General features: G+C 54.5%; 1 protein-coding gene across 1 annotated transcript in view; it reads right to left on the bottom strand.

Annotated features, from left to right (window-relative positions):
- Positions 1–8499: 8499 nt before the first annotated feature.
- The window catches only part of DNAH17 (dynein, axonemal, heavy chain 17), a 172697-nt gene continuing 156028 nt past the window's right edge, over positions 8500–25168 (bottom strand). The window contains exons 73-81 of the mRNA XM_011966878.1: positions 24093–24220; positions 22655–22882; positions 19093–19284; positions 14144–14323; positions 13261–13443; positions 11685–11867; positions 11203–11346; positions 10082–10307; positions 8500–8949 (exon numbers count right to left, since the gene is read on the bottom strand). Of these exons, the coding sequence (XP_011822268.1) occupies positions 8702–8949; positions 10082–10307; positions 11203–11346; positions 11685–11867; positions 13261–13443; positions 14144–14323; positions 19093–19284; positions 22655–22882; positions 24093–24220 (1712 nt within the window). The 3' untranslated portion in view covers positions 8500–8701. The remainder of the gene's footprint in view (positions 8950–10081; positions 10308–11202; positions 11347–11684; positions 11868–13260; positions 13444–14143; positions 14324–19092; positions 19285–22654; positions 22883–24092; positions 24221–25168) is intronic.

The raw sequence follows: 25168 nt of genomic DNA on the forward strand, positions 1-25168 counted from the left end.
CTGAGAGCTGTTTCCTGAGGCAACGAGTGAGACTCGGAGCAGAGCAGGAAAGACTCCGGGTCTCCAAGAGTGCAGTGATGGGTGCTGAGCCTCGGAAGATCGTGCCTGTGACTTCCCAGACGCTTCGCACCCCACATCCTGGAGACTTTTTCTTTCTCTGCACTAGAGGAGGCCACCATTTTCTCCCTGGGACCTTTCCCTTTTAAGAAAAAGGGTCAGCTCTTCAAAGGTTCAGCATTGGAGCCGGGCGCGGGGGCGCACGCCTGGAATCCCAGCACTTGGGGAGGTCGAGGCGGGTGGATCGCCTGAGGTCAGGAGTTCAAGACCAGCCTGGCCAACATGGTGAACCGTCACCTTTACTAAAAATGCAAGAAAGTAGCTGGGCATGGTGGCAGGTGCCTGTAATCCCAGCTACTCGGGAGGCTGAGACGGGAGAATCGCTTGAACCTAGGAAGCAGAGGTTGCAGTGAGCTGAGGTCGTGCCATGGCACTCCAGCCTGGGCAACGAGTGAAACTCCATCTCAAAAAATAAAGGGTTCAGCAGTGGTTTCGGCCCTCCGTTGTATAATAGCAGCGTATTTTCTCTTTGAGGAGATAAAAGAAGGTTACCAGGAGCTGGTGAATGCTTCTGGATGACCCTCTATTTGATGGCCTGTGACATGTGGATAGACTTTTGAAATGGGAGCACATTGTTACCCTTTTGTCTGAGACCTTGATGGTGCCTTGGGCTCATGAATTTGTGATCTTTGCAATAACCCTTTTCCATGGAAGGCACCAACTTCCCTTTTCCATTCCTGGGGATGCAGATAACACGGCCACAGGCCAGAGCCCAGCAGCGTGGGACGGTAACTCTGTGAAGCTTTTATGCTCCAGGGTTTGGGAATAACTGTTGCAAAGTTGTCAGAGCCTTTGTTGATGGACGAGGAAATAGTCACTGCTGTGTTCCCTGGGATCTGTCCTCCTGCAGCCTGGGAATCTTGTCTGACTGATTGGGGCCTTGGTGCCAGGAAAGGCTTCATGACCACGACAGGCGCAAGAGGAAGTGACAGCGGTCAGTCATGCTCTGGGTGGGCCAGTGGGGTAATGGGTTTGCTCGGGTTTCTTCCTACAGTGAGGTTTACAGCAAATGACTGAGGAAGCCCCCACAAGCTGAGAGATTCCAGTAATAGGGTGACAAGCTGGCCTTGGAGCCAGGCTAGTGGGAAAGACCTGAGCCGGCAGCTTTCCACAGCGGGCTTTCCTGGACTTCTGCTTCAGTTCCAGGGGGCTGTTCGCAGAGACTTCCACTGCAGCTCTGCGCCAGGGCGGCAGAGAGTCCTTGGTGACTTTGGCCAGGGCCCAGGATGCGCTCTGCATGGATCTGAGTTGATGGGGGGAGCAAGTCCTCCAGGCCTGTGCTGGGGTCCTGGTACTGACTGTCCTCCCCCACTGCCCTAGTAAGAGCATTGAACCCACATCCTGGATCTTGAGAAAAGCTGGGGCCGCTTGTGGTTAGGAGCTGCTTTCTCAAATGACATATTTAGGATATTTTCTTTTTCTTCCCAAACCTGAGTCCCAGGGGCTTTTGCCTGTGGGAGGGTGGTAGCCCTGCTACTGTAGTTCTTCCGTTCTTTAGGGATAGACTGATTTCTCTGCCTGTGAAACGCAGAAATATGTTTCCAGATAATTCCACCTATGCTTATATACTGGGACGGCAGCTGCTCTCCTGGGCCCTGCAGTGCCCGGTCCCTAGATACCAAATCCTGCTGGGACTGCCCAGCCTCCAGCCTCCCCACAACCCAGAAAGTCCCTAAAGCCCCAGCCACCACAGGCTCCCTGCTCTCCGAAGCTGTCTCCGGAGCTCTCCTTGGGAATTCAGGGAAGGGCCCTCCTATTCAAGTCACACTGGGCACTGGGAACGGGGAGATATTTTTATCAGAATCTGAAGTCCCTCCCTCCACTTAGTACATACAATAAACACTGAAAGCTTCCTGGTTTTGTTCAGGGAACACAGTTTACCACTTGTGACCCAAGAAAGACTCCCTCGAACAGCGTGGTAACCTCGTCAGCTGACTTCCTTCTCCATCCCTGTTGTGGAGTCTGTGAGGAAACCTAAGTGTTTCTGGGAATTTCGTTGCAATCTTGGCTGGGTGTGCATTTGAAGACATAAAGCTGGAGCCAGGTCTGTGGAGACTCCTGCACACCAGCCCCCCGAGACCAGAGCTGGCTCTTCCATCAGGCACGTCCAGCCAGGGATTGGGACCTCAGCAGCAATTAGGAAGCCCCATGTCTGTGACACGTGGGGCTGCGGGGCTGCTCAGTTGGGAGTGTGGCATGGACCGGTGGATGGGACCCACTGAGCCTGGGACGGGGGCAGGGGGAAATGAAGCCGGGGCCTGGCTTTGCCCAGCTCTTGATGGGAAAAGCCAAGGCTACGTTCTGTAGGGTTCTGGAGTGTGGGGTGTCCCCTTCCTGTCACCCCTGGGGTAGAGGAGTTGCCAGGGCTCACTCCCGGTCTCCTGAGCAGGGAGGGTGCTGCTTTGAGTGGCACAGGCCACCGCTGCTGCTGTCCTGTGGTTGGCACTGTGCTTCTGTGGTCATCACCCGTGGTCCTCACGACAAGGTGGGTGTAGGTGTGGCCCGGACGTGACAGAGGAGAGCGCTGGAGACTCAGTGGAGGAGAGAGGGCTAGAGTCGCGGTGTGACCCTGTGAGCGCTGCCAGGTGCCCCACTGAGGAGGGAGCATTTGGAGGGTAGACTCTTACGAGAGAAGCTTCTTAAAGATCCCGAACACCATTTCAGGCAAAGCATATATAAATTTTTTTTTTTTTTAATGGAGTCTTGCTCTGTCGCCCAGGCTGGAGTGCAGTGGCGCGATCTCAGCTCACTACAACCTCCGCCTCCCCGGTTCAAGCGAATCTCCTGCCTCAGCCTCCCGAGTAGCTGGGATTACAGGTGCACACCACCACGCCTGGCTAATGTTTGTATTTTTAGTAGAGATGGGGTTTCATCATGTTGGCCAGGCCGGTTTCGAACTCCTGACCTCAAGTGATCCACCCGCCTTGGCCTCCCAAAGTGCTGGGATTACAGGCATGAGCCATCACGCCCGGCCACATACATAAATGTTTTTAAACCTGTTTTAAAATATGAAATTAACAAGTGTTCACTATAAAAATTAAGAAAAGCGGAAATAAACCATTTCATGCAGGGAAAACCACTGAAGCAAGCCATTGTGGTGATTGGCTGCCTGCCTTCTGCGTACAGCACACAGAGAGGCAGAGCGTTAAGCATCAGATGACGATTCTGTTGTGGACATGTATTTCGTGTCCAGCTTTCTCTGCCTGCCAATTCTGGGCACTTTCCCATATGGTTAGGTAAACGTTCTTCTCCTGGCAAAAACTGGTGTGTCGTACGAGTTGTTAGTAAGTTCGTGGTGAATGCTGGTTTGTCATATGAGTTGTTAGTAAGTTGGCTGTTGGACATTTAGGTGGTTTCCAGTTTTTCCCTGTTATAAATATTATGATAAATATCTGTATATAAAAATCTTAGTGCATAGTGATTTTCTTGTGGTAAACTCTTGCAAAGGGAGCTTTTTAAGATGCTTGATTCTTGTTGCCAGAGCTCACTGTAGAAGACGACTTGTCCCCCTTTCCCTCAGCACTAAGCATTCATCAGCGTGGAGGATAATGACATCACAAAACAGCTTTGTGCCAGTTTGATAGAAGAAAATCTGTCTCATTTAAAAAATACCTCATTTTAATTTGCATTACCTCATTTAGTGAGGGTGAACATTTAAACTATTTTTCCCACCAGTTATATTTCTTCAACTCTAAATTGAAGAAATTTAAGAGTCCTTTACATGTTTTGGTCTTAAAAGCCTTTTGGTTTGTGTTTTTGAGACAAGGTCTCACTTTGCCACCCAGGCTGGAATGCAGTGGCACCATCACGGCTCACTGCAGCTTTGACCTCCCAGGCGGAAACCATCGCCTGCCTCAGCCTCCCAAGTTGCTGGGACTACAGGCACACACCACCATACCCAGCTAATTTTTTAGATTTTTTTCATAGAGACGATGTCTTCCCCATGTTGCCCAGGGTGGCCTCAAACTCCTGGGCTCAAGTGATCCTCCTGTCTCGGCTTCCAAAAGTGTTGGGATTCCAGGCTTGAGCCTCTGTGCCCGGCCCTTAGAAGTCTTCAGGAACACGGCTTCTTAGCTTTTCTGAGGAATGTTTCACAGTGCAACTTGTAGGGCCTGGCCTTGCCTGCCACCAGAGCGCCCTGGGAATCTCGGGGCCAGGTAGACATGGGAAGTCAGGGTTTTCCAGGCTGGCCTGAGGGGCTGGGCTAGGGCCAGCCGGCCATGTGGTGTGGTGCTGGAGGGGACTCCTCACTATTCCTGTCTGTCCCTCTTCCTCAGGAGCAAGAGCAGCTCTACCTGAGGTCAGGGGTGGTGTCCTCTGCCACCTTCGAGCAGCCGAGTCGCCAGGTGAAGCTGTGGGTGAAGATGGTGACTCCACTGATCAAGAACTTCTTCTGAGGACACACAGGTGCTGTCTCTAGCATCGTCTCTCAGCACGGTTTTCCTGGGAGTTCACAGGTGGGGCAGGTGGTCGTTCTGACTCAACCAGAGCTCCCGGAGGACTCTTGGATCCCTTTCTCAGTTAAACACAGAGCAGCATCTTCAGGGGTGTGGCAACTGTCCTCAAAGTTAGAAGCTGAATGCTAAATTAGGCAGTCTGTTGACTTTCCATCAGGTACCCACTCCACTAAGTCTCAAGATGCCTGTGTTGGGGTCGGCAGTGGGCAACCCCTTCTGTTCTCCCTTCCCAGGGGGTCCTGAAGAGGCCCTGGGGCAAGGGCTCAGGGATGAGGGGGCAGAAAGGCAGATGGAGCCCCTCCAAGCTGATCATGCTGGTGCAGGAGATGTAGACGTGGGAGGAGGAGAGCACAGTTGCTCGTGAGAGTGGCTCTGGCTTGCTGTCCTGGCTAGCTGCAGCCTGCAGGGTGGGGCGTCGGTGGAGCCAGATCTCGGGCTGCTGCCTGGACGCCTCGCTGACATCCCTGTGCTGCGGTTACAGAGTTGCGCCCTTCTAGACTCTGGAAGTGGAGTATCAGGACCCTCTCTGCCCACCCAGGAGGGGCCTGCCGCTTCACCAGAGGCACCAGTGGGGTCCCACGGTCACCTGAGGTACCCCTGGACTGTCTTGACGCCTAGAGGTCCAGGCAGGGGGTGGCTGCTATTAAAGGTGGGGTCTTTGCTGGGTGACCCTCTGTGTCCTGGATTCCTCCGGGCCTGGACTGCACTTCAGGTGGGGTCAGGCTCCCGAGGCCGCTGCAGCCCCTGCTCTTTGGGTCTGGATGTTGGGGGTAGCTCTGTTGCTTTGGATGGTTGGGCCTTTGGATGGTGGCTTGTGGGGAGGGATGGTGAGGAGTCCAAGAGGAGCCAGGGCCCATGTGGCCGGCGCATGCGCTAGTGCTGGCGTCTCACGCGTGCAGCATGGACTCCCTCAGCGCCTGCCACCTTAGTTCTCGGCTAAATCTCATGTTTTAAAAATGTGTAGTTTATCTTGCAACTTCTCCTAGTTATTTTAATTACTTTTAATTTTATTTGAATAATATGTGCAAATGTAGAGAGTAAAAACAATACTGCGGCCATTTCCTGCCCTCCCCTCAGGCAGCCACTTTGGCTTGTTTCTTCTGATATGCACACGTGTCTCCATTTCTAAATAACGTGCATATCCTGTTATCTTCCCCCAAAATATATACTTAACCAAAAAAGCACCAGTGTCACTCCTAAAACAAAAATTACCAAGAATGTCTTAGTGTCATCAAATACCTAAATGGTGTTCATAATTCCAGTTGCCTTAAAATTAATTTTTTCGATTGACTTGAAGTTCAGTTAAGGACTATACCTTGTGATTGTTTTTGCCCTAGCAATTTATTTTTTGAAGAATGAACTTTGTGTTGGATCTACTTAAAACGTTTTTGTGTCACCTAGTAGCAGGGGATTTTGAATCCATGTCATGTGTGTTTATAAAGCCAGCTCTCCACATCCCCCGTGTCTCCAGGAGCAGCTTTCGTAACCGCACTGCCTGATCTCTTTATCTTGAGGTGCTTGACCCTTGCACAGAGAGAAGCTTCCTGGGCTGCAGGGCATGGCAGCCTTTCCTTTCGTGGAGTGAGATTAGATTTAGTCCCTGTACTTTGCCTCTCTAGAAGCAGCTTCTTGCCTTTCCCTCCCAAGGGCTGGCAGCAGTCACTGTCACCCTTCATGGGGTCTGGTTCATGGGCTCACCTGGTCTTAGACAAGGGCAGCTGCAGTCCCCGCACCAGGCAGAACTGCAGTTTGAGTGGCTGGGGATAGATGGAGTGGCGGCCTGGCCACACTGCCCTGGGCAGCAGCACATCAGTTAACAGTTTGCCTTCAAACTAGTCATTACTCTGTCTTGTGGGACAATTAGACTAGAGGAGCCAAAGGAATGTGCAGGGGCAGTGGGTTTCTGTTTGGAGAGAGGCTTTCGGTAAACAGAGTTTGCATTCCTCCACATTCTGTGGGACCAGAGTAAACATCATTGTGCCACAGCCCGGCTGAAGCCATCTGCAGTGCTGTTCCCGCAGCGCACCACTGCTCCCTCTGTCTTGGCTAATGACCTTCGAGGCTGTCCTAGGCAGGTTCTCCCCGAGGAGCTCCCCAGACCAAGGCTCCCTAACTCTGCAAAGCAACCAGAGCAACAGAGAACAGCGGGTGGTCGCCGCCGCAGTCCTCCCGGCGTTCTAGGTGCATGGGGCTGTTGTGCTCCAGTCCCTGTGTTTTGTCGCTGGAGTGCAGCTTAAGTGCGAATCATCTCTTGGAAAGTTTAGAGATAATTTTGTCAACTACCCACGATATATATGTGTGGAATAGATTACTCTTATTTCATGATTTAAAGGCAAAATGGAAAAACTTCACATTTTGTGGTTATTGCCAGGGACTGAAGTGAGTTGCTTGGTGGCCCCTGGCAGCTTTATCTCCCCTGGTCACCTGAAGGGCTGCAGTGACCCCTCCTGGCCAGCAGAGGTATTGGCCCAGCCAGGCTGGGGGAGGCTGAAACTGCCTCCTCTGCAGCCCCAAAGGGGCTGGATTCCTTCCTTGGGCCCCAGGAAGGGAGGATTTGAGGGATGTTTTTCTTCTCCCTCCGATAGCCCTACTGGGCCCTAAGATTGTTGTGAATCATTACCCTCAGAATTTGGATTTTCTAGATGCTTCTTAACCCATGATTTAGGTGAGTAAACTTGGAAAAATGTTTTTGCAAAACTTGATGATCAAGCTGAACTTAGAAAGACATTCCCAGTGGGTGTGTTTGCCTTTTTTCCCCCTTTTGAGACAGGGTCTATTCTGTCACCCAGGCTGGAGTGCAGTAGCATGATCATGGCTTGCTGCATACTTGACCTCATGGGCTCAAGCGACCCTCCTGCCTCAGCCTCCTGACTAGCTGGGACTACAGGCACATACAACATTCCCGGCTCATTTTTTGTATTTTTGGCAGAGATGGTTTTGCCATGTTGCCCAGGCTCAAGTAATCCCGCCATCCTGGGATTAGAGGTGTGAACTGCTGCACCAGCCTGCTTTGCTTTGAAGCCTAAGAAACTTCGAGGGCCGGGCGCAGTGGTTCACACTTGTAATCCCAGCACTTTGGGAGGCCAAGGTCAGTGAATCACCTGAGGTCAGGAGTTTGAGACCAGCCTGGCCACCATGGTGAAACCCTGTCTCTACTAAAAATACAAAAATTAGCTGGGTGTGGTGGTAGGTGCCTGTAGTCCCAGCTACTTGGGAGGTTGAAGCAGGAGAATCGCTTGAGCCCAGGAGGTGGAGGTTGCAGTGAGCCAAGATTGCATCATTGCATTCCAGCCTGGGCGACAAGAGTGAAACTCTGTCTCAAAAAAAAAAAAAAAAAGTTGAGGACCCTGTCTTGGTCCCCCTGGGATCTATCTTTTCTGGCGTTTACAGCTGCCTCCCCTCATCCCCCAGGTTGCTAGTTAATCCTCTCCCCTTGTGCCTGCACCCTGCTGCCGTAGTCAGCCTGGCCACCTCACTGCCGTGTCCTGCATCAGCACAGCCGCAGAGCCCCACACGTCCGGGGCTGGCTTGTGGGAACGGCTTGTTCTTCTAGACTCTGGGGGCGGGGGCTTGGGTGTGTTTCCTTACTTGTAAAAGGTCCTGTTGTTTTTGGGAGCGGGGAGTAATGGCAGATGAGACGTTGTGTGGAGGCGGCAGCTTCTGTTACGGGGCAACGCCCTGTCCCCTCATTGGCAGGTGGTTTGCATGTAGCATCAGGCCAGAGGGTGTGAGTGCCAAGCCTTCACCCCACATGCTGCTCATGTTAAAAACAAACCCCACTGACCCCCCCGCCAGGAAGTCAGGATTTAGGGTTTGCTTCCTGGAATGCTTGCCTCTGGCTGCTGGGAATTGGGGCCTTTCCCCAAAGCCTGAGCCAGGCCCTACGGTGGCCATCAGGTACAGAATGGAGTCAGATGGGCACAACTGAATGGCTCCACAGGCTTTAATCTGCCCCACCTCTTCCACGCCAACCTCCACCCTCTGGTTAGTTCAGATGTGCTTGGTTACAAAGCACCTTGATTATTTAAGAGAACAAAAGCAACCACCAGTTCCTGTAAATAAGTCACAGGTGAAGGGCTGAGTCGTGGTCCAGCCCCGGGGAGCGTGGGCCGTGAGGCGGGGGTGAGCTAAACCTGCAGCAGCAGCGCCACGGCTGCCAGGACCCACTTCGCTGCCTTCTCCTTGGTCTTCAGGTTAAAGGTCCAGACGTAGGTGGGGCCGCGGATGCGTGTTTTGTACACGGGACACTCATAGATGTTCTTGGTCTCCATGCGGTCCACAGGAATGGCCTTGATGAAGATGACAGGCATGGCTGGGGTCAGCTCCTTCAGCCGCGCTTCTGCGATGACTCCGGTCTGGGTGTCCCAGCGAGCCCCTGCAGGGACAGTATGGCTGAGGGCCGGGTGTGCTGCCAGTAAGTAAGGGAGGGGTCCTCCCTTTGCAGAGATGGGCTCCACCCCAAAAGGCTTCAGGCCAGGTGCCACAGCAGGAAGCAGAGGCCTTCGTAGGTGATGGCGTGCATGTTGTAACTACCCCGTCTCGCTGGGCACAAGGAACCGCTCAGCTAAAGCCCTCGGGTTCCATCCATTTAAATCTGTGGCGTTTTCAGAGCCTCATCTGTCAGCCTTAATGTCAGTGGCAGGAAATCATAACTCCAGCTAAAAATTAAAGTTCCCTGATTCTTCATGTGTAATGTCTGCTCTATGTGTACATACAGCTATGTATATAAATATTATTTGCCTTCAACCAGACTATTATTTCTACTCGCCCTGTTTAATGATGTTTCTGTTTCCTGTCTGAAATCTCAAACATGGAGAGCTTGTCTTGGTTGTGTAGGAAATGGGGCGCCTGAGCCAGTGCCAGCCCAGCCCTGCCACCCCACAGGTAACAGGGTGATATCAGCTGTTGAAGGGGACAGGTATGTGGTGGTGGCATTGCTGCTCAACTCAGAGGTGGGCTGAGGAGAGAGCCGGCCTCGTTGTCCTGTCTGACCCCTTCTGTGTAGCAGGATAGGGGTGATGTGGGGGTAGATTTCTAACAGGTGCGCCAGCCTCTTTTCCCTTGAACCCTGTGCTCCAGGAGCCGCAGCAGCTAGGGATCGGGTGGGACTGGGCCAGCCGGCCTGCCCTGGAGTCTCAGCGCAGCCACAAAACGCACTTCTGTCCTGGGCTCACTGCTCCATGCCGGGGAAAGCCTGAGCTTTTCAGCACTTCTCATCAGGTCGGAGCCGCTCTCACACGAGCTCTGCTGTTTTCACTAAAACACAGACCAAGTGACTGGGGCGTTTTTGGTCTCCTCCGGACCACTGCACATTCCCTGAATCCTCTCAACCCTCTCTAGGGTCAGTGTGGCTCTGACCTGCAGGCTGATGCCCCCTGAGAGCACCTCTCTCCTGCCTGTCCCCACAGCTCTTGAACAGCCTGTCTTTGCCAAGAGCTAGTTTTATCTCGTCTTGGCAAGTAGCACTGGCTCTGGAAGCCTCTGCAGACAGAAGGAACCCTCCTTACCCTCCATGAAGAGTCCATACACGTAGGAGCCCTCTCGGGGGGGAGCGGTCATGTCCTCTCGGTTTTTCTTGGTCACCTCCACAGACAGACACATCTTGTCCAGGGGCCACTCGTTCTTTCTGGCCATGGACTGCATGATGGCCGTGAGGAACGACTGGGGGTTGAAGAAGCCAGCCAGCCACACGGTGGTGGGCAGGGCAAAGTCTGTGGTCCAGGCCTCGAGTTCCTGCAAGGACACACGAGCCACTGAGAGGAGAGGGCACAGGATGACATGGGAACGACAGGGCCTTGGCCGTTCTGAGCAGAGTTCATGCCAGAACCTTCCATGGGCTACTCAGCAAGCTAGAAGTGCTGGACAGAGTAGGGGCCATGGAGCCCAGCCACCTGCCGTGACGCAACTTTGGTGTCTACCTTTTTTTTTTTTTTTTTTTTTGAGACGGAGTTCGCTCTGTCACCCAGGCTGGAGTGCAATGGCACAATCTTGGCTCACCACAACCTCCACCCTCCTGGGTTCGAGCGATTCTTCTGCCTCAGCCTCCTAAGTAGCTGAGATTACAGGTGCAGGCCATCATGCTTGGCTTATTTTTGTATTTTTAGTAGAGACGGGGTTTCGCCATGTTGGCCAGGCTGGTCTCGAACTCCTGGCCTCAAGTGATCCTCCTGCCTTGATCTCCCAAAGTACTGGGATTACAGGCATGAGCCACCACGTCCAGCTGTGGTCTGCTCCATTTTAAACAAGGGAACAGGTAGAGAAGGGTCAGGAAGGGAATGGCTACCCGTTTGTGGATAATTTAGGAGCCCAGAGAGGCTCTTGCCTTCACTGCCTCGCTCCTTACAGCGGGCAGCTTACCCTTTGAGGGTCGCTCGAGGAAGAGCTGATGGAAGCTGCTCTCTGTGGCCTGGCTTGTTTTCCTCCTTTGGGAGGAAGTGGCTGCACTGTCAGGGCGTGGGAGGGGATGGGTGGGGCGTGGGCTAGGCCCTTCTGGCCCTGGTCTGATGGAGGACAGGCCCCCAGGAGCCTCCTGGCCATGCTCCTGCAGGCTCTAGGGTGTGGGGTGTGCCGAGCCCTGGGCACTCAGTCCCTGAGTCTTAGGAAGCCTCTCAGAGAAAACGGCACTTACCCTGATGCGGAGCAGCAGGTCTGCGTACCAGGCCGCCAGGCCCATCATGGAGGGGTAGGCCCGGGCCACCCACGTATCAGGCACGGTGTCGTAGAAGAGAGCCGTGGACAGATCTTCCATGTCGGTCGTGATGGTCAATTCTCCCTAGGAGTCACACAGACGGAGCCCTGGGTTGGGGCCTGGGAGAGCACCAGCCCCAGTGCATGTCACGAGTTGTCAACACAGTGTGGTTTTGTGCTGCGCCTCTCGAGACACCCTGCCTCTCGAGATACCCTGCATCAGGGCCGCGCAAGCGCTTCCTGCTCAGGAACTGTCTAGATGAGCTCCTTGGGGCTTGTTCTGGAACGGCCAGAACTCTGGAGAGGGAGCAGTACCATGCTGATTCCAGGGCCCGTGCTAGGCCTGGGTTGCCAGAGGCCTGGGTTTCTGCTGGTTGTTCACCATCCAGCCACGTCCTTGGGGCCTGGCTGACCCATCTTTACCTTCAGCCCTAGGTTCAGCTCCTTCAGTGAACGGCGCATTTCGTTGGTCAGGATGTTCATTCTTTCACATTCTTGAAAGGCGACTACCACGTAGGGGGTCTTTTCCGCTGCCTTTGCCATGATCTCAGCCATGTTGAAAGTCTCCGGAATCTTCTCCAGGATGTCGTCCAGCACGGCCTTCACCTGGAAGCCAGTCCCCAGATAGCCCGTCACTGCGAGGAGCGCGCCCCACCTGCTGCGGGGTCAGGGAGCCCGCCCCGAATGTTCCCAGCCCCGACTCCTGGAGGGGAGGGGGGAGGCAAGTGGGGTGGCCAGAAACGCAGGGTCGTGGGTGCAGCCACAGCCTTGACCAGGGGAGGGAGCCTTGGCCAGCGGCTCTGAATGTTCTGATCTCACTACAAGGCCCTGCAGCTGCGGCCGTGGGTGCCTCAGGCCACCTGGCCCAGTGCCTCAGACGTTTATTCCCATGCACCGGCCTCTGGTCAAATTTAGCCAGTGGTTGAGGGATTGCAACTTTGTCCTTTACTTGGGCTTTCTGTAGGGACCATGCCAGTCACACCCTGTTAAGGAGTGGCCCACACAGTGCAGTGGTCACCTGCACACCATCTGTCAGTCAGTTTCTAATGTCAATCATTAGACTAAGAAGGGTTTCACATAGAGAATTCAGTCTACTGGGAAGCCTAGTGCTTGGCTAATACATAATAGAGCTTTTCCACATTCTATTAAGAAGTACAGGCCAGGTGCAGTGGCTCATACCTGTAATCCCAGCACTTTGGGAGGCCAAGGCGGGTTGGTCACCTGAGATCAGGAGTTCAAGACCAGCCTGGCCAACATGGTGAAATCCTGTCTCTATCACAAATACAAAATTAGCCAGGCGTGGTGGCGTGTGCCTGTAATCCTAGCTACTTGGGAGGCTGAGCCAGGAGAATCGCTTGAACCCGGGAGGCGGAGGTTGCAGTGAACCGAGATCGCTCCATTGTACTCCAGCCTGGGCAACGAGAGCAAAACTCCGTCTCAAAAAAAAAAAAAAAAAAAAGCAGGGGAGGTACCCAGGAGGACGCACAGAGCTTCCCAGACAAGTGAGAATTTGTTCAGAGCACTGACATCCCTGAGCTCTATCTAATACTGTGAGCAGCAGGACCTGCCGTCGTGGCCCCTGAGCTGCTCTGGAGCACCTTCCTGCTCATCCGGCTGCCCTGCACAAGCTGCTACTGCTGTTGTGCTGGCCGGGCCAGGGCGGGGAATGGCCGGTATCTTCCCTGGCACTCAGCTGGGGAAGCTGGAAGACTGCAGGGCGGAGGGCTGGGGTGCTCTCGGAGCCGCATCCACACCCCTGAGGATCCCTTTTGTCTGGGCCCATGCCCTCACCCGAACGAAGCCTGCAGCTGCCATGCCTGAGGACCTGCCGACCAGCCTGTGGGTCCCACCCCAGCGTTTCTGATACCCAAGCCCGAGGCTGGGGCAGGGTGTACCTCACCAGCAAGTTCCCCTGTACTGCCGCCAGTTCCTGCCACCCCGTCCCCGGTTCTAGATCCTCCCCCTTCCTCTTGCTTGGTAGCGGTTTTAAAGATCCTGCCTTCTCCTCGCGGGACACTCCTGTGCCTGCCCCTGAGTCCGTCTCTTTGGGCTGCATTTCCAGGACAGTGCGGAACAGCTTCTCTGAGGTGACCGTCAGAAAGCCAATCTCTGCGTTGGGGTGCAGGCCGTATAGGTAGGGACTCTCGGGGGGCAGGTTCTCATCGATGTATTCGTGGTAACCCTAAAAAAGAGGGCAGTTTGTAAGCAGACGCAAAGCTGTGCAGGCTGAAACCCATGTCCTGTTCGTTAAGCGTTCCTTGCCAGAACGTTCCACCCACGTCTTGCTCTCTGTACGGATCCCACTTGTTTCCCAGCCCCCTTTGTGGGCTGCCCCCTGTGCTCCCAGCAACATAAAGGAAAATTCCATTCCCCCTTCCCTGAGGCTGCATTTCTGTTTTTTAAATTTAAAAAAATAAAGTTGTGGCCGGGCGCGGTGGCTCAAGTCTGTAATCCCAGCACTTTGGGAGGCCGAGACGGGTGGATCACAAGGTCAGGAGATCGAGACCATCCTGGCTAACAAGGTGAAACCCCGTCTCTACTAAAAAAATACAAAAAACTAGCCGGGCGACGTGGCGGGCGCCTGTAGTCCCAGCTACTCGGGAGGCTGAGGCAGGAGAATGGGAGGCGGAGCTTGCAGTGAGCTGAGATCCGGCCACTGCACTCCAGCCTGGGCGGCAGAGCAAGACTCCGTCTCAAAAAAAAAAAAAAAAGGTTGTTTGTATTAGCCTTGTGCTTCTTCTAAGTGAGACACATTTCTCATCCTCTTAGTTTGGTTGCCTGGGTTCTTGCTCAGTTATGGATACTCCATTTGTGCTGCCAGGCTCTCACTGGGAGGCATGAACCTTCATTACGTTAAGCTCCTGTTTAACTTGTCACCTTACCTTGTAGTCCAGGTTGGGGGGGATCTGAAAGCCGGGGGCCAGCAGGACGCCTCCCTCCAGCATCTCCGTTCGGATGTATTCGGCCAGGTAGGTCCTGCACAGCCGACGGTCCCAATCATCTGTGATGTGGCCGCCATACATGATTTCACCAAAAAGGTAGCGGAGATCGTCCCAGGGCACCTGAGGAAGGATGACAGTGTGTAGGGGAAGATGCGCCCCTGTGCCCCTTCTCTGCCATGAAAGAGGGTCAGGCTCAGGCAGGCAGGACATGGGAACCCAGCCTTTGGTGCTGCGGCCTTCTTGCCCTCCAGGTCGGCCTCCTGGCCGTTTACCTTCAGGGTCGCCAGGCCCCAGGGCCACCTTTCTTCCCTATCCCGCACCATCAGACACCAGTGTCCGGCCCCTTTGGCTTCTCTCACAAGGGGCTGTGCGGCACCTCCCTCCACCTCGGACAGCACTTCTGCAGGCGGTGCTCTCTGCACCTCCCGTGGGGCAGGTGTTTGCTGTGCTTCACTGTGCCTCAGAGGCCACAGGGCTGAATCGGAACTTGTTCCCTCTGCCTCTCCCGCTCTGTGTTACATTCGAGACTGCCCTTCATGGTCCAATTTCAACACAAGTGGTTTGATTCTGTGTGACTCAAGGATTGACTCCAGTGCTGTCGATCTTTTGTCGATGAAGTCTAGTTAGTGACATCTTCAGATGCATCTGGTGAGTCTCCCACCTTGTGGAAGTCGAGTCCTTCCTGGTTCTCATCCTTCTAGTAGCTCCTGTGCCTCCAGGGTCTTTGCAGTCACATAGAGGGTTTGAGCAAGTGACTTATCTGACCTAGGCTGCCTGGGCCTTAGGGAATGAAGACCAAACTCAGCAGTATGGACCAGAGCACACGCCAGGCGACCACACGCCTCCCTGCTGCCGTTCCCACTGCCCTCCAGGCTTCCTTGCGGTCTCACGTCACACCTTCGCCCCGGAACACTCTTCCTTCTACAAAGTCTGGCTCATGGGCGTCCTTGCCATGAAGCCGGCCCTTTTTCCTCCCGCCTCCATGTGCCCACTGTGGAGCCTCCTCCTGCACAGCGCAGTTCAGCAGAAGGATGGTGGGAGCCACGGATCGAGGCCACAAATGTCATTTTAAATTTTGTGGCAACCACTTTAAAAGAGATAATTCCAACATGTAATTGGGATAAAAATAAGATAATTGACATTCTCTTTTGGTACCTAGCATGCGAAATCCTGCTGCTCACGGTCAGCTTCTCTCCAGTTCCGCACACCTGTTCTTTCCCTGAAGTCTGCAGCTCCTGAAGCGCGAGACGGATGCTTTCATAACAGCACTTCCGCTGTGTGCTGCCCAGAAGAGCTGTCATCAAATACCAGTGAGTTCATTGAATAAGAACCAGTTGATTCATCAATCATCTGATTTGGTCTCATGAGCTTATATACATATGTATACATTTTTTAGGTTGCTTATTTTTGAGATGGAGTCTTGCTCTGTTGTCCAGGCTGGAGTGCAGTGGCGCAGTCTCTGCTCACTGAAACCTCTGCCTCCGGGGTTCAAGCAGTTCTGCTTCAGCCTCCTGAGTAGCTGGGATTACAGGCGCACATCACCACAGCCAGCTAATATTTTGGATTTTTAGTAAAGATGAGATTTCATTATGTTGCCCAGGCTGGTCTTGAACTCCTGACCTCAGGTGATCCACCCGCCTCAGCCTCCCAAAGTGCTGGAATTACAGGTGTGAGCCACTGTGTCTGGCCCATATGTGTATGCTTTTTAGACAGGGTCTTGTTCTGTGTCCCAGGCTGGAGTGCAGTGGTGCAAACATGGCTCACGCAGCCTTGATCTGGGTTCAAGTGACCCTCCCACATCAGCCTCCCAAGTAGCTGGGCCTACAGTCACTCACCACCATTCCAGACTATAGTGTTTTAAATTTTTTGTAGAGACAGGGTCTTGCTGTGTTGGCCAGGCTGGTTTTGAACTCCTAGGCTCAAGCAGTCCTCCTGCCTCAGCCTCCCACAGTGCTGGGATTATAGACTTGGGCCACTGCACTTGGCTTAGTGTCATGAATTTTTACTCAAAACATTAATATTTTCCAAATTATCATTTGTGACTTAAAACCTTCTCTGGTCGCCACAAGTGTTTGCGGGCTGCTTTTCCTGCATCTTGCTTAGCAGCTTTGGAGGCAGCGTCTGTGTCTCCCGAAAGGCAGGGAGACCTGTGCCCCACTGTCCCTCCTGACCCCCCTCCACACTCCTCAGGAGGGTGGTTTCCTGCAGTGGGCGGGGGTGGGTGCTGTCTGCATTTCCCGCACCTGCTGAGGGAAGCCCCCAGAGACTCCTGGGGGAGCTGTAGCTCTCAGGCCCCTCCCTGGGAGTCCCTGCAGCTTGCTCTGTGTTTCAAAGCGACGCTCCAGCAGGTTTTTGTCTCCGTTCGCGTGGGAATCCCTGATCTATTTCCTCAGAGCCCAGAGGGCTGAGCAGGTCACGGACCCAGATGACATCATTCCCCGTGGTCACTCAGCGTGTAGCATGACCTGTGCCATGAAGGGAATGTGGGAGCTGGTGGGGAGTCTGTGGAGGGGGAGGGAGGCCTGAGGACAGAGGGAAGGTTGGCCAGCGCAGGCCACATCAGGACACTGCACCTCAGGATGTGGCAGCCGCTGACATACATGGTACTCGTGTGGCTTCTCAGCAGCCTAGAAGCTGCCCAGTGCGTGTCAGTGCGCAATGGCTAAGGAACTGTCTTAAAAATCCTAATCTGGCCAGGCGCAGTGGCTCACGTCTGTAATTCCAGCACCTTGGGAGGCCGAGGTGGGCAGATCACTTGAGCCCAGGAGTTTGAGATCAGCCTAGGTAACATGGCAAAACCCTGTCTTTACAAAAAACAAACAAAAAATTAACTGGGCGTAGTGGCCCCTGTAGTCCCAGCTACTTGGGAGGCTGGGGTGGGAGGATCACCTGAGCCCAGGAGATGAAGGCTGCAGTGAGCTGTGATTGTGCCACTGCACTCCTGCCCAAGTAACAGTGAGGCCCTGTCTCAAAAAAAAAAAAAAAAAAAAAAAAAAAAAAATTAAAAAATTTCAAATAAAAAACTTCTAGCCAGACTTTCTCCCAAACTAGTCTGCTTGGTTAGGCCGTCCCCCCGTACTGAAAGTCCCTTTGAACATCCTGCGTGCGTCTGGGAGTGTTTTCAGGTCCGGGTCTTGTTCTGGGTGAAACGTCCTGCTGGCACCTTGCCCCATCGACCGGCAGATGGAGGCCACCTTCCCCTGCTGGCGTCTGCGGCCTGCGGTGGCCCATTGCTGGGGAGCACGGGGAGCCGAGTCCCGGCCCAGTTCTGCCCCTTGCTGCTCCAGGGCTGGTGTGCCTCCCAAAGAACAAAGCATACCATGTTCCAGGCCCAGCCTTCGCCAGCAGCAGTCTGGGAGGTCGTCGTCCTCCAGCCTCAGTGAGGAGGCTTTGTCATGGCCTCCCAGGCAGGGTGCTTGACATCAGAGGTCACCTCCTGGGGGCCTTCTCAGGACACCCACTGAGAGCACGTGTGCTGTGCATGCCTGGGGCTTAGTGGGCCAGGTCCTGAGCTTTATTACAAGGAGATGGAAAAAAAGAGGGGCTTCCTGAAGCTGGCATTGCTAGGCCAGGCTTCCCTCATTGAAGCCCCAAGGCTCTGAGGCGGAGGCGTCATCCCTGTTCCGCCCGTGAGGAAGCAGGCTTAGTGGTCCAGTGACTTGCTCGAGGTCTCAGTGAATGAGTGGCAGAGCAGGCTTCGACCATTTCCCCCTTGGTGCCACACTGTGTCTCACGTCACAGGGGCAGGTGTTTAACCACCCAGGCCCTGGGAGTGCTCCAACCCCAAGGCTTCACGCAGGTAGTGGCCTCACGCAGGTAGCGGCCCCATGCAGTCAGCAGCGCCCCGGTGCAGCTGAGCGCTGCTTTCTTCCCATCTGCCTCCCAGTCTGTAAGAGGGCGCCCGGGCCTTGCTGTCTCAGAGCCAGGGTCCATGTTGCTCTCGATTTGGAGGCTGAGAGTGAGGAGGAGGACCCAGGGTTTATAGGGGTGTGCACCGCCTTCTGCCTTCTGGGCGAGGGGCTCCTGGGCCTGTGCCAGGCTTAGCCTGAGTCAAAGCTTCGTAAGAGCCCTGTGTGGTGGGCACTGCTGCGCTCTCCAGTTTATGGATGGGGTGGCCAAGTCTTAGGAGACTGTAGATGGGGCTGCAGGGCCTAGCGGCGTATGTGCTGCTTACAGAGGACCTCCATCCAGTGAATAGCAGGTCTGGGATTCATACGCTACCGTCTGGTCCCCAACCTGTGCCCTCCCTGCTGTGTACCTTGCTCTGTGCCCCAACCTGCTATGCCTCCTGCTGCAGACCGTTTCCGGAGGATGTGTGCCTTTCTGCTCAGTCCTCTGTGGAGTCTGCATGCGCCTTTATGCGTTCTCATAATGGACACAGGGCTCCCTTCTATCCACGGAGGTTTTCTGCCCGTCCTGCTCCAAACCTGGGTTCTCTCCAGACACTGACAGAGCAATGGTGAGGCCTGCAGCCCAGGAAGCCCTGCTTGTCCTCCCCGCCGAGTCCCAGCTCACAGCCTGCGGTGCCAGGATTCTGGGGGAATCCCCGCCCAGGTGCAGGAGGGGCAGGTAGCGTGGAGTGTGCCAACAAGCAGAAGCGGCTCCTGCAGGAGGTGGGGGCGGAGGACTGACCGTTGTTACATCAGGCTGGAGAGAGCACAGATGGTGCTGCCTTTCAAGCTCTCTCTGGTTTGTGAAACCACCTTGATGTCTTTTTTTTTTTTTTTTGAGATGGTATCTTGCTCTGTCGCCCAGGGCTACTTGATGTCTTTTAAGACAAAGACCAAAAGGAAAGGGAGGGAAGGAGGGAAGGAGGGAGGGAGGGAGGGAAGGGAGGGAGGGAGGGAGGGAGGGATACGTCCAAGCACAGGGCCCACTGAGCCCCTCACCTTGGGGTTGGCCTCCAGGTAGTTGTAGAGCACGTTGATGGAGATGGTGAGGTCCCCGTTGTTGAAGGGGTATGACCGGTTCCAGCCCTGGGCACCGAACTTGCGCCTCTCTGCCACCACTGCGTGGAAGTAGCACAGGGCAAAGAGGATGCACTTGAACTCCATCTCCTTGGTGCACATCTCCAGGGTGTCCTGTGGGGCACACGCTCCAGTCAGGTGTTACAGAGAGGGAGAAGTTTACACAGAAATGCCCCTGAGGGTGACTAGCGTCCAGCCCTTGCCAGATGCTTTGCTGGGGTGGGGGTGGTGGGGGGACAAAGCTGTGGGCTGAGCGGGTCTCCATCAGACCAGCTGCAGGGAAAGCTGGGCTGGCATGACTGAGTATGATTTTCTTTCTTTCAGAAAGGCCGTTTTATCCCTTTCAAGTACTTATTACAAGTTGAATTATTGATACTGCTTCCTAATAAGATCTTCCCAAATCCTGGACGTTTTGGGACTACTTTAATAAGAAAGAATGTTCCTTTGTAATTACCAACATTCCTCATCACTTACGCACAGTATCCCAAACTCTAAAAACAACGGGTAAAGTTCCATCAGGATAGGGAATGGAATAGAGGATGGGGGATGGGATGGGGGATGGGGGATGGGAGATGGGATAGGGGATGGGGGGATGGGGTGGAGTCGCTTCTTAAACCCTTTTTATCTGGCTCCAGGGCCATCTGAGCCCCAATTGTGACTCCTAGGTCTCTGGCTTTGTGCGCTTTTACTCGTTAATCTTTGCTATGTAGTGACTCCTGAACACACACAGGCTTCTTGAAACCGAGCTGTGCTCCACCTGCTCTGCTCAGCGGCTGGGAGTACCTCCGGGGCCAGGCACTCTGGGTGGGGCGCAGGCACAGTGGCCGAGGCTCCCGCTGGGGAGGGACAGATAAATGCCAGGGGAAGTGCCCTGGGTGGACCAAGAGTGGGGCCCTGTCCTGGGCATCATAGAAAGCCTGGCACAGGCCTCTCTGGCAACATGTACAAGAAGGGGAACGGCTGGAGTTCTATATCACCTGAATATCCCCTCCTGGCTGCCTGGGATGGAGACGGTGGGCCCAGGAGACTGGCCTGGCCAGTCCCTTTCAGACCTCAGCTCCCTGGGGAGGGTGCTGGCAGTGAACACTTGGAGAGCCAGAGTGACACCAGCAAATGGGAGACTCGCCAGCCCGCAAGGACAAGGGAAGGCCTGGTGGGTGTCACTGTCCGTCCATCCTCCAGAGTCCATCCGATCGGGTGCTTTTCACCAGCCTGCCCGCACTCAGGTCTGTGGCATCATGGACATGCAGGTTCCACCCACCACCACTTCTGCCCCTGGGCCCTTGTTCTCAGAGGCCCACAACCCCTCAGAGGCAACTGGTCCCTGAACTTGTGAAGGGTTTCCTTACCCTCAGGTCTCAGCTGTCACTCCCTGGCCACCCACCTCCCCAGCCAGAGATGGGATGAGGCGCCACTCCATGTGCTGGCTGGCAGGGCTCCACGCTGGCTGGAAGTGAAGGCCCAGTCCTTGCCTAAGTGCCCCGATCCCGGTCCCTGACACTTTGCAAAATACAATAAAATGGAACACCAAAGGAAAACCGTCCCCGTGCTTCGATTCACAGCAGTGTCGGGTCGCTGCAAAGTTCGCTAAGTGCCTTCTGGGTTTCTGCGTTGATCTCGTACAGACTGGCAGAAACCGTTCCAGGACCGGTGCTGACCTCAGGGCCGCTGTGAGCTGCATGGCCCCACAGCACCGTGTGCGCCCCACCGCACTCATCACACTAGGGTGCTGCTTCCAAGCGCATCCTCACGCCCCTCAGCAGGGTGCAGGCCAAGGCGGGAGGTGTGTGGTATCGATTGTTTGGTTAATGGACTGGGGGACCCATTTTAAACATTTGTTTTTCTGCTTTTTCTTTTACTTTCACACTTTGACAAGGATGTATCCTTTAAAAGCTGATGGAAATTGTTAGTGGGTGACTCCAATATTTCCATGTAAGTACTTTTAAAAAATGTATCAGGCATGGACGGCACGCATTCATGGACCGATAAAACACCCCATAAGCAGATCTTTGTTAGGGGTTATAGAAGAATACAGGGTGTCGGCCGGGCGTGGTGGCTCGTGCCTGTAATCCCAGCTATTTAGGAGGCCAAGGCAGGTGGATCACCTGAGGTCAGGAGTTTGAGGTCAGCTTGGCCAACATGGTGAAACCCCATCTCTACTAACAATACAAAAAAACTAGCCAGGCATGGTGGTGGGTGCCTGTAATCCCAGCTACTTGGGAGGCTGAGGCAGAATTGCTTGAACCCAGGAGGCAGAGGTTTCAGTGAGCCGAGGTCACGCCCTTTCACTCTAGCCTGGGCAACAAGAGTGGAACTCCGTCCCAAAAAAAAAGAATACAGGGTGTCAAACCTCAAAAAGGTTTTAGGCTCCACTTGGGAGATCAAGTTTGTGCACAGAAAAAGTTCTAGACAGAGAAAATGCTGAGGTGCCAAAAGGAGAAATATCGACATGAGGACCTGCAGACAGGAGCACCCCCGAGGACAAGAGTGGCCAGGATTTGGGAGCCCAAGGCAGGTGGATCACCTGAGATCAGGAGTTCGAGATCAGCCTGGCCAACATGGCAAAACCCCGTCTCTACTAAAAATACACAAATTAGCTGGGTGTGGTGGTGCATGCCTGTAATCCCAGCTACTCGGGAGTCTGAGGCACAAAAATTGCTTGAACCCGGGAGGTGGAGGTTGCAGTGAGTCGAGATAGCACCACTGCACTCCAGCCTGGGTGACAGAGTGAGACTCCTTCTCAAAAACAAACAAAAACCGCAGCCAGGAAGGCTGTGGAGAAGGTGGCACTTGGGGGAAGCCTTGAGGTCTGTGAGGGAAGAGTCAGGTGAGGTCAGACCCCAGGCAGGTGCACAAGTGGGATCCCAGCCAAGGAGGGTCCTCGAGTCCCAGGTGCCAGGCAGGCCAGGCCTTCCCCCTCCGGCCCGGAGGCAGCCAGCGGCCGCTGCAGCTGAGTAGGGGCCAGGCTCTCTAGCCGGCTGCGTTTTGGCAGCTGTTCCTGCTGATGGTGGATCAGAGGAGGGGCTGAAGGCAAGGAAACCCGTTCATGCGTCCGGAGCCCCAGCAAGTACAGCGTCCCCATCTTCCCTGGTTGCCCACAGCCTCCAGCAGTGGAGGGAGGTCGACTCCCCACGGAGCTGGGCCCCATTTCCAAGGACCAGTCATGACGTGTTCCACGCTCTTCCAACACAATGGACAGCATCTACCAGCCCTCATTGGCAGGTTCATAGAACTGATTAAAAACTCTGTTTCTGCATCTAAAGCTTTAAGTAATAAATGTGCCACAGCACCTGAAATGATTTGCATGTTTCTGCCTTTTAGGAATATGTTGATTTTGACTGTGAGGGGTGTGTGGACAGGGGAAACCCAGAGGGGAGGTGTCCCCAGAGTTCAGAGTGGTCCTCAGTGGTCCTCAGGGCCCCAAGGGATGGATGCCAGGCCCTGGCATGGGATGGCGAGGCAGCCCGAACAGGCGTGGCCTTACCTGGGTGAACAGGTCCAGGGCCTTGTGCAAGTTGGCATGCATGCCCGTGGGGGGTTCGTTGGTGATCTTGATGGCGTTCTCCAGGATGCCCTGGGGGATGATGTGGGTCTCGGGGCTGGGGGCAGGCTCCGCACTGATGAACACCCGGTAGTCCTCATGGCTACCCGTGCTGTAGCGCTCCAGCTTCTTGTCCAGCGTCCCCAGCCACCGGGCCACCAGGTGGATGTTCTGCAGCCAAGACCAGAGGCTGGTTACATGCTTTCCCCGGCCCCGGGCCCACGAGGACAGGCAGGCACGCGGCTGTGTTCCCTGGTGAGGGCAGGGCTCTTCTGCCAGCACCCCACACTTGCCTGGTGCTGGCACTGCCCCACCCCCCACCAGTCCACCCTAACCAGGTGCTGGGCATGGCAGGATGTCTTCAGTGAAGGAACTGAGGCCCCAGAATCGATTTTTGTGTTCAATGAATTGGAAACCTCCAGCCTTAATGGTGAGTCCTTTGTGTCCTCCCTGGCATAAGGCTGAGATTCTGTGGTCCCCACCCCTCCTCTTGAAGCCAAGGGCTTCCCACCGGGGCCAGGCTTAACCCTGTGGATTGAGGTCAACACACACTGCAAGACCCGTGGAAGCCGGGACAGGCCCAGAGGCACTCGAGGACAAGTGGTAGTGAGGAGGGGTCTTGGGCGGGCTCTGGGGCTGAGGAGGGGTGGTCGTGCTAGGGTTTAACCAAAAGTGCAGAGAGCATCTCCTGGGCGCTCTGGGCTTCGCTGGCTGCCCCAAGCGCGGTGTGGGGGCGGGGAGGGAGGAGGAGGAGGAGGAGGGATGCTTTTGTCAACCCAGCATTTGTGGTTTGTTTGTTTGTTTGTTTTTTTGCGACGGAGTCTCTCTCTGTCACCTAGGCTGGAGTGCAGTTGCACGATCTTGGCTCACTGCAACCTCTGCCTCCCGGGTTCAAGCGATTTTCCTGCCTCAGCCTCCAGAGTAGCTGGGATTACAGGCGTGCGCCACCACGCTTGGCTAATTTTTGTATTTTTAGTAGAAACGGGGTTTTGCCATGTTGGTGAGGCTGGTCTCGAACTCCTGACCTCAGGTGATCTGTCTGCCTCGGCCTCCCAAAGTACTGGGATTACAGGTGTGAGCCACTGTGCCCGACCATTTGTTGTTTAAATAATCTCTGTTTGGGGTAGTCTCGTCTAAAGTCCAGCTTCCCTCTCACCGTTGAATCCACGCTTTCCTCTGGGCAGTCATGGTGCCCCACACCACCCGGCTGACCCCAGCAGGGCCGACCCTGGGGGTGCCTCCTCCTTCAGTGGTATTAGGGTTTCCACCCACATTTCTGAATGCAGACTACACATCCTGGTTCCTGCCGGGCCTTCGGGCCCATCCCCACGGTCGCCTCAGTGCGGGGAGCCCTTACCCCACAGTGCTGGGCCCCTCGTACCTGCAGAATGACCCAGTGTCCTTTCTCTGCAGCCACGTCCAGAGCGTCCTCAGCCACCACTTCTTGTCCCTGCCCCAGGGACACATTATGGAGTTTTCCATTGTCTATGGTAAACCCTAGTTTTTTTCCTAAAGAAAAACAGGAAAAAACACCAGGTAATTAAACGACACGGGTTCAAACTCTGTGATGTGCAGCCAGGAATTCCACATGCCTCCCTCGTTCAGTTTTGGTGGTGAAATACACATAACCTAAAACCTGCCGTTTTAAAAACCATCCTAAAGCGTACAGTGCACTGACATTCAGTGTATTCACAATGCTGTGCAATCATCCGTTCGGTTCTAGAACACTGTCATGGCCCAAGAGGTGGTCCCCATACCCGTTAGACGGTCACTCCCAATCTCTCCTCCAGGGTCTCCTCCAGGAGCCCCTCATCTACAGTCTCCTTTGTGTCTCCATGGATTTACCCATTCTGGATATTTCATGTCAAGGGAACTGCACAATATGGGGCCTTTGTGTCTGGCCTCTTTCCCTGAGCGTAGTGTTTTTGAGGTCCATCCATGTTGTAGCATGTATCAGTACTTCTTGTTTTTTTTTTTTTTCCTGAGACGGAGTCTTACTCTGTTGCCCAGGTTGGAGTGCAGTGGCGCCATCTCAGCTCACTGCAAGCTCCACCTCCCGGGTTCAAGTGATTCTTCTGCCTCAGCCTCCTGAGTAGCTGGGATTACAGGCGCCCACCACCACACCTGACTAGTGTTGGTATTTTTAGTAGAGAGGGGGTTTCACCATATTGGCCAGGCTGGTCTCGAACTCCTGAACTCAGGCAATCCACCTGCCTTGGCCTTCCAAAGTGCTGGGATTACAGGTGTGAGCCACTGTGCTTGGCCTCACTTTTTTTTGAGACAGGGTCTCACTCTTGTCACTCAGCCTGAACTCCACTTCCCAAGCTCAAGTGATCCTTATGCCTTGGCCTCCAGAGTAGCTGGGACCACAGGCATGCACCACTATGTCCAGCTAATTTATAAAATTCAGGCCGGGCACGGTGGCTCAAGCCTGTAATCCCAGCACTTTGGGAGGCC

Source organism: Mandrillus leucophaeus, unplaced genomic scaffold (assembly GCF_000951045.1).
Source record: "Mandrillus leucophaeus isolate KB7577 unplaced genomic scaffold, Mleu.le_1.0 Scaffold1, whole genome shotgun sequence".
Taxonomy (NCBI): Eukaryota; Metazoa; Chordata; class Mammalia; order Primates; family Cercopithecidae; genus Mandrillus; species Mandrillus leucophaeus.